Raw genomic sequence first — 15,486 nt, forward strand, 5'->3', positions numbered from 1 at the left:
TCGCAGGAGTGGCTTCCGTCTGGCTACTCTTCCATAAAGCCTAGATTTGGGAAGTGTTGCAAAGACTGTTGTCCTTCCAGCAGGTTCTCGCATCTCAGCCAAGGATCTCTGTCGTTCTGTCAGAGTGGTCATTAGTTTCTTGGTCACCTCCCTGGCCAAGGTCCTTCTTGCCCGGTTGCTGAGTTTGGTCGGATGGCCAACTCTAGGAAGAGTCTGGGTAGTTCCATATTCTTTTAATTTCCTAATGATGGAGCTCACTGTGCTCTTGGGAGCTTTCAACACTCGAGAAATTGTTTCATACCCTTCCCCAGATCTGTGCCTGCTCATAATTCTATCTCGGAGTTCTACAGACAGTTCCTTGGACGTCATGGTAGAGTTTCTGCTCTGATATGCACTGTCAACTGTGGGACCTTGTATAGAAAGATGTGTTTCTTTCTAAATCATGTCCCATCAATTGAATCGGCCACAGGTGGACTCCAATCAAGTTTGAGAGACATCTCAAGGGTGATCAAAGTAAATTGGATGCACCTGAGCTCAATTTGAAGTGTCATAGTAAAAGGGTTGAATACTTATTGACGCAAGACATTTCAGGTTTTCATTTTCAATTAATTTGTAAATTGGGGTTCTGCTGATTCCACTTTTTTTTCTAAAAAAATAAACACAAACAAATAAAAAAATAATTCCACTTTGACCATTATGGGGTGTTTTGTGTTGATCAGTGCCAAAGTTTTTTTTTTATTTAATCCATTTTAATTTCAAGCTGTAACCCAACAAACTGTGAAAAAGTCAAGGGGTGTGAACACTGTCTGAAGGCACTGTAGCAGTGTGCATAACAACCATATTGAAGGTTGTTTGAGGAAAAACTTGAAAATCCCAAATTATTTTTACTAGCAGAGTACCCGTACTGCGGGCGATCTTGTCCCAAGCATGCAACAAGTTATTGTAATGCACACCTTTGCTTGGGCTGTGTATAGGCAAGTGACAGCTTTCCAGATGAAAAATATATAACCTGGGTTACATGCATGAAGTAAAAAATATACCGACTGTTTATAATTCAAAACACCTTGCTTTACTGGAAAACGTGGGGACAGGAATACTGCAAACGATACACATTTACATTGAGAATTTGCATCCTCACCCTCCCAAACCCCCAACCCCCAAAACAACCGGCAAAGATAAAAGCACCCCTATACATTAATTGGGGTTGTGCTGATCCTCTGTAGCAAGTCTGGATGTAATTGGGCCATAACTGTAGTAGTAGCGTGACAAACAAACCCATAAACACCGGTCCGTGAATCCCTTTAGGATTTTCAGTGAAATACTCAAATATCTCAGTAATTGTTCATTCAAAATTATATCTTGTATGTTGATGTGAAATTTAATCTTGCTGTCTTCAGTGTCTTCATTCCATTGCTGCTGATACTTTTTCCCGCCATTTAATTCAGCCACCCCAAATAGGACAGGGGAGACTTATACCTGTTGTGGGATTTGTTGCTTCAATTGCTGCCCCCAATTTTTAATGGTACATCAGATTTTCTTAGACCGAGCTCTAAACCACCATTTTGGGTTTTTTGGGGGTTGGGGAGGGGGAGCGGTGTGGGGCATTTTTCTGCCAATGTCCAAGCCATATCTCAGAGCGAGTTGTGACTTTCGGAATTGTATTTTGCACCAATAATGTGAATAGAAAGTATGTGGGTTGACATTTTTTTTTGGTGTTGACCTAATTTTTATCATGACCTAATTATACAGATAGTTAATTTTTTAACCATAACTCAGCTAATTTTTGTCTAATCGGAACGAAATTGCCCTTTCTAAATAGCCTCCAGCAACTTGCATTTATGCTTGATTTACATTATATCCCTCCGAGTTATACAAAAATCCCTCATACAAAGATCAATATCAAATGGTGGTCTGAAAAAAAGAACGTGGTTTTTGTCATCACTCAATCTTGCCAATGTGGAATCTCAGACCGCTTGGCCTTCCAAGATGTTATTGCATCATAATAGTGAACTTGCACTGAAGTTGTGCACCTGATATTTGATTAATGTCCTTGACCTATTTTTTTCGGGTCATGACTTGTTTTAAAAAATTACACATTTTTGATCATAACCTGAATAATTTTCCTCCGATTTACATGATGTTGAGTTTTTTGGGATAAATTGCACATCGGGACGCATTTTCTTAATTTACACTTTATCCCTAAATGTTGAAGGTCAAGGTCATATGGCGGTCGAAAATATTATGACCATATATCGTGGGAGCCTAGGAAGGTTTACCCTTGGCAATCACTTTGTGATTGCAGATATCTTTTTGTAGATTGTTGTCAAAGAACTCAAAACGTGTTTTGTGAACGATCAGAACTTTTCTTGGTTACGGTGAACAAGTAAGAGTAAGGTTGGCAACCTTTATTAAGATCACGACTGTAGCTGATCGAATTGCTGATGTAATGTTCACGTTTCCAAACCAGATTTGTTCTGTGTGAAATTGTATTTTTAATACAAGGTCGACTTTTTTTGTCTGCTGTACAACAGTTTATTTGTTCATCTCTTCCATCTCCTGTCCGTGAATAACTCTCCATTCCTTTTGCCACTTAATTTTGTTTGACGGAGCTCGTATCCAATGTCAGAACGTGCTCTAATTTTCAAGTTGATGTCAACACGAGACATCATAAGTGGTTGCAATCCAAACAAACTTATTGATACAAACACAAATAATATTTTATTTTGTTGCTCTTCATCAAACGTTATATGGGTCGTTGTCTTTACCAGTTTGTATCTCCGGTTTTCAAGCTTGAGCGTTGCTTGAGAAAATCGGTTTGCTATTCCTGTAACAGTGCATTGCAGCAATTGAATGCTTTGCACAAGGATAATTTTTTTCTCCTCCTCCAAACAGAAAACTCTACCTATTGGGATACATACCAAAAGATAACCGCCTCTACCTGGGTGACAAGGAGCTGAACATTGTGAGCTACTCATTGCTGCTCTCTGTGTTGGAATACCAGACAGCCGTCATGCGGCGTGACTTTGACATGGCTGACCGCGTCCTGCCCACCATCCCAAAGGAACAGCGAACCCGTGTCGCTCACTTCCTGGAAAAACAGGTGATCATACCTGCATGTATTCTCCCCAGTTTCTGAGCTTATTCCTTCACACAACTGAGGTTTCTACCTTCATTTTTTAAGTTGCTAAATATCTCACAGCACTGCCATTGTTGAGAGGACAATTCCTTTACCATCATATGCATTTGTAATGTGCCAGTCAAGTCTCACTTCACTCACAAGTAAACTTTACTTCCCATACCTTGAATTGACAATATTTATAAGATATTTTGTTGTTGTTTTTTATAAATATATATATATATATATATATATATTTTATGCTTTGTGTCAACATAAATTTGATCAAATGTTCACTTGGATTAACCTTTTTGATGCTTTGATATGAGCAGATAGCTTATGATGCTGGGATTTCATGTTCAGATTTTCTCTTGTATAACCAGACCAGGTGTAATGGTTCGAGCATCTGCTTTGTTTCTGCGAGGTTGGTGTTTGCATTGTGGCTAGGTTTATTACCCTCACCAAAGGAGAGGGTATTGCATTTGAGTCCGTTTGTTTGTTTGTCCTCACAGAACTTTCATGTTTTTCTCCGCAACTGCTTGTCAGATTGAGACAATTTTCACCATAGGTCTGCCGTGTGATGGCAAAACCTAGCAAGTCCGGCTCCAGACAATTTGAGTTATCAAGGAAAAACATTGGCGTCATGGGATTAAGATACCATCTATCAATATAGCTTTATTTTGTCATATTATATCATTATTATATGCAAGTTGTTTCAGGACAAAGTTTTATCCAAATCATGCTGTTGATATTGATGGTAAATGACTTACTAGGTTTTTCCAACACTTTGGTAGGGTAACTGTGAACTTGCTAGGTTTTGCCATAACATTATTGAAGTGAATGCTCATGCTATATTTGATTTAAGTACACTTGGAGGACAGGAAAAACCTAGTAAGTCCAGATATGGGTCTAACTCAAATTTGACCAAAACCGGACATGCTAGGTTTTGCCATCACACGGCAGAGGTGCGACAACTCATGTCGAATGTCAAAATCATAATTATGATGACATAGGTCATGTGGTGTGGCCTCGATGTTGGAAAAACTTTGGACCTCTGTATCTCTGAAACCGCACCAAGGAAAAAATTAAAACTTCGCACATGGCAAGTACTCCTCATGGGGACTGATTTTTTTTATTTTTTTTTAAAGATGTCATCGATGCCTTTGTTATGATGTCATAATTGCACATGTAGAACGCCACTTCTGATCAGTATGAAAAATGTTGAGGGTCATCTAGGGATAAAATGGTTCACAGAAGAAAAATTGATGACGTCATTGGTATGTGGCTCAGCAGCCATATTGTTAAAAAATTAAATAAATAAAAAACTTCAAAAATCATCTCTGAAGTGTCTGAACAGATCAAGGTGAAACTATACACATATGACCACCTATCCATGAGGAACAAATGGTTCACACATATGACTTCAAAAGTCACATGGTTTGGCAGCCATATTGGATTTACCCAAAAACCTATAAAAATTCTTCTTTTCCAGAATGGCTGGACATTGAGGGGAAACTTCACACAAATGTTCTTCAAGTCTTGGGTGTACAAGTTTGTTTAGGAATAATTGATAGGTCACATGGTTTGGCAGCCATAATGGATTGAAAAAATATATTAATATATGTTTTCTCTGGAACCACTTAATCAATCGACATGAAACTTCACATTTATGATCTAGTAGTGATGGGGAATACATGTTTTAAATTTCAAATTGATCAGATGCATGGTCTGGCAGCAATAATTATTTGATTTTTTTAAATCTGGATTATTTATTTATTCATTTATTTATTTATTTTGAATGAGGCTCACTTGGCTGTGCCTGGGTGGGTTTGAGGGTAGCGGAGTCACAGCTGAAATATGAATCCTATCCAAGTTCCTCCTGATGATTTCATCTTTTCTTTTTGCTTGTTCGGGTTCCTTCTGATGATTCCAGTGCAGGACTGTACCTATTTGGTCCTTCATTTGATTTGAATTAAATTTATTTTCATCCCATTCCAAATTAAATTGAAAAACATCATGGGACAGGGTCAGGTGTCCGATCAAAGCGGGGCGTTTTGGTACCCGGTCATCACTGCCAGCAGTTATATAGTGGTAGTTCAAATTATGTCTCTTATTAATGACGTAACTCACCAGTACACAAATGCCACATGCAAACACCACACAAAACAACTTCTGGCGAGAGTCTGCAATCTCTGATTGCTCTTTCTATTTTTTTTTTTTTTTTTGAATCTATAATCATCCCTTCAAATATCGACAATATAGCAATTTATCAACATATAATAGTGCAATCACATGCTCCTATATCATAACCACCCTGTGGTGAAGGCTATCGATGCTTATATAACCCAAATGATGACCCTCTGTGTAATAGCTCGAAGGCTTATTTGCTAATTGGCAAGTAATCTGTCCTGAATATGATGTAAACACTTGTGTGCTTTCGGTGAAAGCAATGTTTGTATCATTGCCAAACGCAACATCATAATGGCTATTTTTGAACATTAATAGCACTTTTGCAAAGTGGCAAAGAAGCCGCTGTGACTCAAGATCAAACTGCATCTGCATTGTATAATGTATATTAAAGTATCTGGATTTCTCCATCCTCTGTCCTCTGCCTGTTATGCTCTTTTCACTGGGACGGCATTACTTCTAGCGCTGTGCTAGGCCTCTACGGACGTGCACGTCATCCTGGTATTCAGCACTCAACCTGTCCAGTGCTTATCTATTTCTTTAAAAGTTTCTTTTTGGTTATTATGGGTGCATGGAGGAATGAAATGTGCATTGACCATGATTGGGTTCGGGGGTGGGGAGGGTGAGTTGTTTGATTATGGTGTATGCATCTCTGAGGGCAGCGCTTTTTGTATGATGTTATGGGTTCTGCCGGTCCAGGTTGTGAGAGTGGGTTTGGGGACTTCTCAGACCCGCTTCCCGACCTATGACCGTGAAGCCTACAAGCCGCAAATAACTCCACAGCACGACAGGTTGCAAAGTAACCACAGACATCATCTGAGACAATTAATTTAGGTCGGGTCCTCGTGTCCCAATCCCGCATTAACTTCCCGGCAAATTAATCACCCCAGATAAGGGCTGTGCTTACCAGCACTCCACTATTACCAGTCGGAATGGCTGAGTGATACTGTTAGTGGAACGTTGGCTTACACTAACCCTTACAAAACTGCGGGCAGAACTCCCATCCACAATTCACACACTTTGTCTAACCAATGGAGGAAAAGACGATCGGGCAGGTTGGAAACATTTTATAAAAGATTTTGCAAAGGACATATGTTTACAGGCAAAAGCAGATATTTACAAAACAAAAACAGTGTCACAAAGAAAGATCTTCTGCCTAACACACAAACCCCTTAGTCATCTTATCTCGAATCAACACACACAGGTGCCTCAATCATTCTGGGAGAAGGAGAGAAGAAAGGTTGATGGACAGAGAAGCGAAGTACTTGGGATAAGGTATCAACCCCAGTCTCACCTGTATGCGAGTCGGATGGCTCACGTAGTAACGAACAGGGTGTCTAATGCGGGTGAGTGAAAATTGCAGAAGGGAGGTGCGGTGTATGCGGTGCGTGTCATGCAAGTTTTAAAAAGAACTGGCGTGGACTCAGTTGATACTCTACAACAGGATGAGTTAATGAGGTGTGTGTGCTCTGGAAGGTGCACGAATGTAGGATGCATGTGTAAGACGTGTAGGGAGAGAAGTCAGTTCTGGGGAGAATCACTGTTGGCCCATTTTAATGCTCGAGAGTTTGTGGTTGGTCCTACAAGGCACATTGGAGGAACTGTCCATGGGGAGTGGCCAACTTTGCCTGGCAGCTTGCCTCTCCATGCCCGTTCCACTTCGTCCTCTGCATTTGGTGGCCCACCTCGGACTCTCCCCTTAATCACCAACCAACTCCGAACTGAACTTTTCCACTGAGCTCTCCAGAATGCAACTGACACTCGGAACTCTCCAGAACTGCATAACAACTTTGAAAAGAAATAAAAAATTTTTTTTTTTTAAGAGCTCTCGGGAATTTTCTACTCCTCCCTGACTAATTCATTACATATTTGTATTTTCTTTTTGTAAATATGGAGAAGGAGGGATCAAAGCCTTGTTTCAATAAATATGCTTAGTTATACGAATCTCTAAAATTTTCAGATTTCACTTCAGATTTCGACACCTATTTACTCTATGAGCTACGATCCTCAAATCTGAACACAGTTTTCATTTATATACTTTTGTTGGTCCATGAGAGTACATTGTGGTTCCAAGGCAAGGCATTTTTGAGGAGGCCAAAACAAAATGGTGGCTTAAGACCCCTGTGAGGGGAAAGCGGGCTGACCAAGGGTAAGCCTGTTTTTGGTTTTTTCATGATGAGCACCCCATTAATTATCTTCAAAAGGGGTGCTTAAATTTACCCAAATACCTAGTTTTCATTCAAAGTTTCCTTGGCATGTATGCAAAGTTTTGGGCCATGAGTTTTCATGGTTATGAAGTTATGCAGGACACACGCACACACACTCTGACTTTTATTATTATTATAGATATCTTGATCAAAGCTCTCCTGTGCGAAGTTTGAGGCAGAGTTCAGTTGTGATGATTGTACCGGTGCAAACAGACAGGATGATTATACTGGTGATTGTAATGGGCACGACGTTTTTTTTTTCACCATTTGCGTGAAAGGTGAGAGAGAATGGTGTTGTGTATATCAGGTTTTTAAAAATTTTTTAGTTTTTTATTGGGACTATTGTGTTCTGATAAAATGAGTCCTTCATGTCGATATTCAGACCAAATCGAAGAAAATGTGTGAATCTTCAGTTCACGATAACACACACCACTATTTTCATTATCAAATATGCTGATATATCGACAGTTTGAAAAATGCTACATCGCGTTGACGATATTTTTTCAACATCTTTTCTGGCCGATAATATTGAGATATTGCCCAGCCCTCAGTCTCACCCTGGCAGAGTCATTCCGTCAAGGACTTTAAAAATGGTACGTGCTGCTTCCTTGCTTGAGCTCAGCATTTCAAGAGGATAGACCATGGACAAGCAACAAGATGGCAATCATTGTGCAGGCTTTGATAGGCCACAAGGCCTCCTTGTAAGGGATATAGTACTGTATATATATACCCTTTTTTTCTTTTTTTTCCCCCCTTTTTTGATGTGCCTACTCTGCAGAGCATTGGTGCTGCTGAAGCACTTTATTGGCAAGGTTAATACTGGGTGGTTTGCCATTGCCTTCGCAGTCTTTTGTCTGTGCTCTCGCCTTTTAAATACAGAGCGTCAAGCAAGGAAGCAGCACGTACCATTTTGAAGTCTTTGGTATGACTTGGCCGAGGTTTGAACCACCAATCACCCAATTTCAGAGTGGACGCTCTTACCATTACACCACGTATATACAGTATATTTTGTTGTAGCCACTTGGGTTCGTTTTAGTTGCCCTGTACAAATCCGGCGGGTCTTTCAACACGATCGTAACGTGAGGAGAGACTGAAGCTCGGTGTCGCTGGCTGTATCTTTTATGATTTCTCTCTGTTACTGTCTCCCCACTTTGTCTCTTACTGACTCATGTCAGGCATGAATGTGTCCTTGTATCACCAGCGCTCTCCCACAACCCCTGCAAAGTGGTCTTTTGTATGCGCTGTCAATTCTTGTAAAACCTTTGTTCGAGGCTCCATGGTAACACATGTGAAACGGCCATTAATGAGGGTGATGTGCGTTTAAAATTACAATGAGGATTTAAAGATCTTAAAGTATGAATTGGAAATGGGAGAAAGAGACAGACATGAGACTAAAGGATGACAGGGAATCTAAGTATACGCACATTCTCCTTGATGCTAATTGGGATTTACATACACTTATGCTGATACTCATTGGCAAATAACTATTGCATAATTAACCCCCAAGTAATTTTCGGAACATATAACCTATCAAAGGGCCAATCAAATTTCTCATTCGTAATTGGAGGGAACAACCAATCGGCTCTTTTAATCCTAGCCACAGTTTGGGATAATTGATTACTGGGCATAATTGATGGGGTGTTTCCTCCAATTATGGGTGAGATGTGATTGGGCCTTTGATGTTATATGTTAACTGCTTTTGCTATCGCATGTTGTACATGTTTGGTAGCGTCGGTGGTGCACGTTTGTCTTCACTGTCACTAACAACTCGCCAAAAAGTGATGAAACCGGTTCGGCAGCTGATGGCGGCATGTAGCATTGGGATTCTCATGCATGTGCTTCTTCGAAATGTCTGCAGCTGTGGAGGAACACAGGTATAAGGTTTAAAACAGGAAAGGGCTTTCCTTGTGTGGCTTTTCTTGGTTGCTTTATGCAGCTTTCTTTGAGTAGAAGGACATGGGGTAACTAATGATTAAGTCCTTCCCAAAGTTGGGGCAAATTAATGAGGTGAGAGCTGATTGGTTGTTCCCTTCAATTATGAGTGAGAGGCTTGATAAATGTAATCCAATGTGTGTAAAGGTGTGCAGTTTCCAAATTTCCTTGTTCAACATGTTAGGTATTTACAAGCTTCTCCATGATCCTTGATTGCAGAGAAATGTAATTTTACACATTTCAATCAGCAAAATTAGAACGTTTCAACTATATTTTTTTTTTTGCTTACAGAACTTGGTTATGATTTCTGTTTCTAACTCTCCAGGGTTTCAAGTCCCAAGCTCTAGCTGTGTCATGTGACCCTGAACATCGCTTTGAGCTCTCCTTACAGCTGGGGGAATTGAAAACTGCATACCAGCTGGCTGTAGAAGCAGAGGTAACACAGTCCACAAGGTGTCTTTATGTTTTTACACAACACTTTGAAGCCATGGATACTTCAGTTGGGCAGTTTCTGTGGACTTCCATAAACCTGATACAACCGACTGTGTCAACAAACATGCATGTTATAGTATAATAACATCCATTGTAAACTTCCAAGCACTTATCTGTCATTTTAAAGCATGCCTAATAATAATAAAATAATAATAATAATTGTATCTGATTGCTCTGCATCCATGTATTCGATGTAGTCTGAGCAGAAGTGGAAACAGCTGGCCGAGCTGGCGACTGCACGTTGCCAGTTTGATTTGGCACAGGAGTGCTTACAACGAGCTCAAGACTACGGTGGCTTGTTACTTTTGGCGACTGCCTCAGGGAACGCAGATACTGTGCAAATGCTGGCTGAGGGTGCAGAGCGGGATGGCTGCAACAATGTGGCCTTCCTTGCCCATTTCCTGCAAGGAAAGTAGGTGGTGGTTTTTTTTGGGGGGGGGGGTGGGTTGTCAGCGAGGACAAATATTTTTGGCCAGGTATTATCGTATTGAATCAAATGTCATGTCTCAAGAAAATGACAAATCGAGTCTTTTTCTGAGGAAGATTTTAATTTTTGAAATTCAATGCCGCTTAATTATTGAAATGCTGAAAGGATGATTACACCGCAGACTTCTGTGCAGCTTTTGTCACTGGAACCCAATATTGGTCACAATGAAGTAGTAGTCTTACTCCTGAAGGCTAGTGTCATTCTGCATCAGCAGTCAGGTAGAACAATGGATGGAATCAACATCACCTTGATTGAGGTATCGATGCTAATCTTGCTTCCCATACCAGTTAACATACTTCAATCAACGCTCTGTCAGTGTCATCCACTCGTAATATCCACTCCCTCCAAGGATGAGAGGATTTTTTTTTTTAGTTTTTTTTTTGTTTGTTTAAAGTGTAGCCTCATGGAAGAGGAAGAACATAGAATGGATCAGAGGAAGAACATAGAATGGATCAGGATGTAACAGAACCAAAGGAACAGCAGAGAGAGAGGAGAGAAGAGAAGACACACAAACAGCAGGATTGAGGGACAAAATAGAGCCATATTTAAACAAATAAGATGAGAGGGGGAGGGGAAAATGCATGGGGTGGACAAGATGGATACAGAAGCAAGCTCTTACGAAGGAAAAACTGGAAATTTGGAAAGAGTTTGTTTTCAGAATTGGAGTAATTTCCCCACCCTCAGTACCACCTCTTTCCAAGCCGTTTTATATTATAGCTAGAAACATCTGCTGGAAGGGGGGGTGAGGCAGAAGGGATGTGGGGGAGTTGATGCAAATATACTTTGTGTCGTGGCAAGTAATCCCACCCCCCCCCTCTCCAGCAGGGGTCAGTACACCGCATGCCATGTGTACACATTTTTTAAAACAATAAAACTTACTTTTAAAACGACATGGGGATATTTTTTAAAGCTTGAAATATATTTTATTTTAAAAACTAAGCCACATGTACAGGTAAAAATTGTAAGTTTCCTCCCTGCCCTCGCAGAGGGGGAGGAGTGAGGATTGATTATTCTGTGCCCATGATCTCACCTTGGGTACCGCCATCACATCTAAATTGATAAATGTCATTGTGTGTGTGTGTGTAAGTGTGTCTCCTCCATAACTCCAAAACTATGAAACCTCGCAGCCTGAAACTTTTCAGGCACACTGAGAAAACCCCAAGGAAGTGCATGACTGAAAATTGGGTGTTTGGGTTAATTAAACAACCCCTTTTGAAGATAATTAACGGCCTTATTTAATTATATCCTTTATTAGGTGCATTCTTGGACACCCTTGGACACTTTGCTCACACTCGATGGGTCTCCTTATTCGCCATTTGGTTCGGCTTATTCAAGCATGCCTCAATTTGGAAACACGATCTACTATCACGGACTAATTAAAGTATATAATTGAAATATTATGTCGGATCTGAGAATGGGATCTGGTGAAAAAAATGAGTATCGAAATCTGGAGTGAAATCCGAAAATATTAACAAGTTAGCGATTTTTATAATTTCATGTATTTATTGAAGCAAAGCATTCAACTTAACTTTTTTCTCCTGTTCGGATGATTATATTGAGTGAGGAAAAGATTATGGATTGTGCAGAAAATGTAACTTCATTGAGTGAAATGCCGTGCTTCATATCCTGCTTTTGCGATCCATGATGGCACAGTCCACAGGGGTCCTTTTCTTTTTTTGACGAATACATACGCAGTTTGCTCTTTCCATTTTGGGTGAATTGCTTACATTACAAAATATTGTTATATTGAATTTCAAATATAATATAATTTTGAATTTCATATTGAATATGAAATTCAAAATATTGAATTTCATAGAAAAGGTAGGATTGTATAGAGTTGCTTTGTCTGTGTGGACGTGTAGGAGACATCTTGATGTAAATTAAGTAGGGAAACTGTGAGCTCAAGTGTTACATGTCACCACATGGGGGGGGGGGGGTGCTGTGTTAAATTAGGTAGGGTTTATGGATAATTTGTGACCCATGTGACCTTTTCCTTTGTCTTTGCGTTTCCAAAACGGACGATAAAAAGGATTCACATCCTAAAAACAACCACCGAGTCGGACATTTCCGAGCAGGCGACAACCCTGCCTCCAGGAATGACAACTTGCAATCCACACCCCTGAAGTGGATGATTAATAGGTGTGATATCAGGGAGGAGGAGAGAGTTAGGATCATTGACAGGAGAAAGTGATTGAGGAGATGGCGGTTGGAAGAGAAGGGCATTACACTGGCTTTCCCTCGACACGGTGAAGAAGGCTGCACAATTCTCGTGTTCATGCTGAGGCGAAATTGCTGGCGTGATGGAGCAAGATGCTGGCCATTGACTGTACGCTTGGTCGTGTGAGACCGAACCTCGGAGCCTCGTGTTGTGCCATCGGGGAAGAAGGTGACGCCATTTTGTGGAGGAGCTTCGTCGGCAAGTGCGATTGATGAAAGAAGCTGCACGGCAGTTTCTGAGCCCTGGCGTTGATTATCACGACCCGAATTGCCTCCTTACGTTTCCTTCCGAAAGAGAGAGGCTTGGCACCATTTTTGGGCATGTTTTCCCATGCAGTGACGACGCAGTTTGCTGAACCTCAAGCTCCAGAAACTCATCTCTGGGCACACAGATAAGTGCTGGGAGAAAGGGAGGATTTTTTTGCTTTTATTTATTCTGTCCCCTTGTCTGCATTAAAGTCTGTGTGGAGGCACCTGTAATAGGAATTTAGTTTTACCTCGCGTTCCATTTTTATTATTTCACTTTGATTACCTCCGCCACCGTTCATGAAGTTGGTTATGTTTTCACCTCTTTTTGCCTGTTTGTCTGTCTGTCTCTCTCTGTGTTTGTTTGTCTGTTTGTGTGCAGGATATCTCAAAAAGTTGTGGATGGATCTGGATGAAATTTTGTGGACAGGTTGGGTATGTGACAAGGACGAACTGATTAGATTTTGGTGAAGGTGAGGATCCGGATCTGACGACTAGAATTTTAAAAGTTATTCTTCACCATTGAGGCATCGGGCCAAAAACGATATACAGCATGATATTTCAGAAAGTTGTAGATGGATTCGGATGAAACTTGGTGGACCGGTTGGGTGTGTGACAAGGAAGAATTGATTTGATTTTGGTGAAGATCTGAATCCAGATTGGGATACGAGAATTATTTAATTCTTAAAGTGATTCTTCACCATTGAGAGATAACGTCAAAAATGATATAGTACTGTATCGCACGATATTTTAAAAATGTAATGGGCCGGATATGTTCTCGTGGCTCAGGCATGACGTAGCAGAGGTATGCGCTCTACCGAGTGCCCTTCTAGTTTCCATTGTAAATCTTTGATTTATTTTCATTAAACCCCCGTATTTATTTTAGTTGCTTGTGTTGTCTGTTTGTCGTGGGTTTGAGTATAAACCCTCGTGCCCCCGTCCTTGCCGCCCTTCCTTCTTGCACGTGCCATAATCTTCAAGGATCACGTATTCGCCTCCAAGGGAGAACTGTTTGGCTATCCGTCCTGGTCGGGGCAAAACCCCCCTGGACATGACTATTAATATACTATTATAGATCTGCCAAAATATTAAGAGATGGTAGTTTCTGCAAGCGAAGAGGAACTTTTTTGTTACTGCAAATGAGGCTTTTTTTTTCATTTTTAATTTTATTTAAAACCGCCCGATTTTATATAGAAGATGGTGGTTAGAAAGAAAACGCTGCTATTTGGGTGCGTTTTATCGCTCTGGTAATGCCCTGGGATGCTGCCTTCCCATTCCCTCCCCTCACACTGCCTTCCCATTCCCTCTCCTCAAACTGCTTTCGCATTCCCTCTCCTCACACTGCCTTCCCATTCCCTCCCCTCACACTGCCTTCCCATTCCCTCCCCTCACACTGCTTTCGCATCCCCTCTCCTCACACTGCCTTCCCATTCCCTCCCCTCACACTGCCTTCCCATTCCCTCCCCTCACACTGCCTTCTCATTCCCTCTCCCCACACTGCCTTCGCATTCCCTCCTCTCATGCTGCCTTCCCATTCCCTTCTCTCGCGCTGCCTTCCCATTCCCTCCCCTTGCACTGCTTTCGCATTCCCTCTGCTGACACTGCTTTCACATTCCCTCCCCCAACCTACGCTGCCTCCCACCCCACCCCCCTCCCGCTGCCTTCCCTAACCTCCTCTCATGCTAACCTCCTCTCTCTCCCACCCCTGTCCGCCTCTCCCAACCCTGTCCGCCTCTCCCACCCCTGTCCACCTCTCCCACCCCTGTCCGCCTCTCCCACCCCTGTCCGCCTCTCCCACCCACCCCTGTCCACCTCTCCCACCCACCCCTGTCCGCCTCTCCCACCCACCCCTGTCCGCCTCTCCCACCCACCCCTGTCCGCCTCCCCCACCCACCCCTGTCCGCCTCCCCCACCCACCCCTGTCCGCCTCTCCCACCCACCCCTGTCCGCCTCTCCCACCCACCCCTGTCCGCCTCTCCCACCCACCCCTGTCCGCCTCTCCCACCCACCCCTGTCCGCCTCTCCCACCCAACCCTGTCCGCTTCTCCCACCCACCCCTGTCCGCCTCTCTCCCACCCACCCCTGTCCGCCTCTCTCCCATCCTGTCCGCCTCTCTCCCATCCTGTCCCCCTCTCTCCCATCCTGTCCCCCTCTCTCCCATCCTGTCCCCCTCTCTCCCACCCCTGTCCCCCTCTCTCCCACCCCTGCCCCCTTCTCTCCCACCCCTGTCCCCCTCTCTCCCACCCCTGTCCCCCTCTCTCCCACCCCTGTCCCCCTCTCTCCCATCCTTCTCTCCCACCCCTGTCCTCCTCTCTCCCACCCCTGTCCTCCTCTCTCCCACCCCTGTCCTCCTCTCTCCCACCCCTGTCCTCCTCTCTCCCACCCCTGTCCTCCTCTCTCCCACCCCTGCCCCTCTCTCTCCCACCCCGTCCCACTCTCTCTCGCAGCCCTGTCCCTCTCTCTCTCTCCCACCCCTGTTCCTCTCTCTCTCCCACCCCTGTCCCTCTCTCTCTCTCTCTCTCTCCCACCCCTGTCCCTCTCTCTCTCTCCCACCCCTGTCCCTCTCTCTCTCTCTCTCCCACCCCTGTCCCTCTCTCTCTCTC

The 15,486-nt window shown here is 42.8% G+C and overlaps 1 protein-coding gene across 1 annotated transcript in view; it reads left to right on the forward strand.

Annotated features, from left to right (window-relative positions):
• The window catches only part of COPB2 (coat protein complex I subunit beta 2), a 106,111-nt gene that overhangs the window by 80,707 nt on the left and 9,918 nt on the right, over nt 1-15,486 (forward strand). Inside the window, exons 15-17 of the mRNA XM_085898777.1 lie at nt 2,893-3,100; nt 9,767-9,877; nt 10,131-10,345. Coding sequence (XP_085754903.1) covers nt 2,893-3,100; nt 9,767-9,877; nt 10,131-10,345 — 534 coding nt within the window. The remainder of the gene's footprint in view (nt 1-2,892; nt 3,101-9,766; nt 9,878-10,130; nt 10,346-15,486) is intronic.

This window comes from Eptatretus burgeri, chromosome 10 (assembly GCF_056783735.1).
Source record: "Eptatretus burgeri isolate ZD-2024b chromosome 10, Ebu_testis_v1, whole genome shotgun sequence".
In the NCBI taxonomy this organism is placed as follows: domain Eukaryota; kingdom Metazoa; phylum Chordata; class Myxini; order Myxiniformes; family Myxinidae; genus Eptatretus; species Eptatretus burgeri.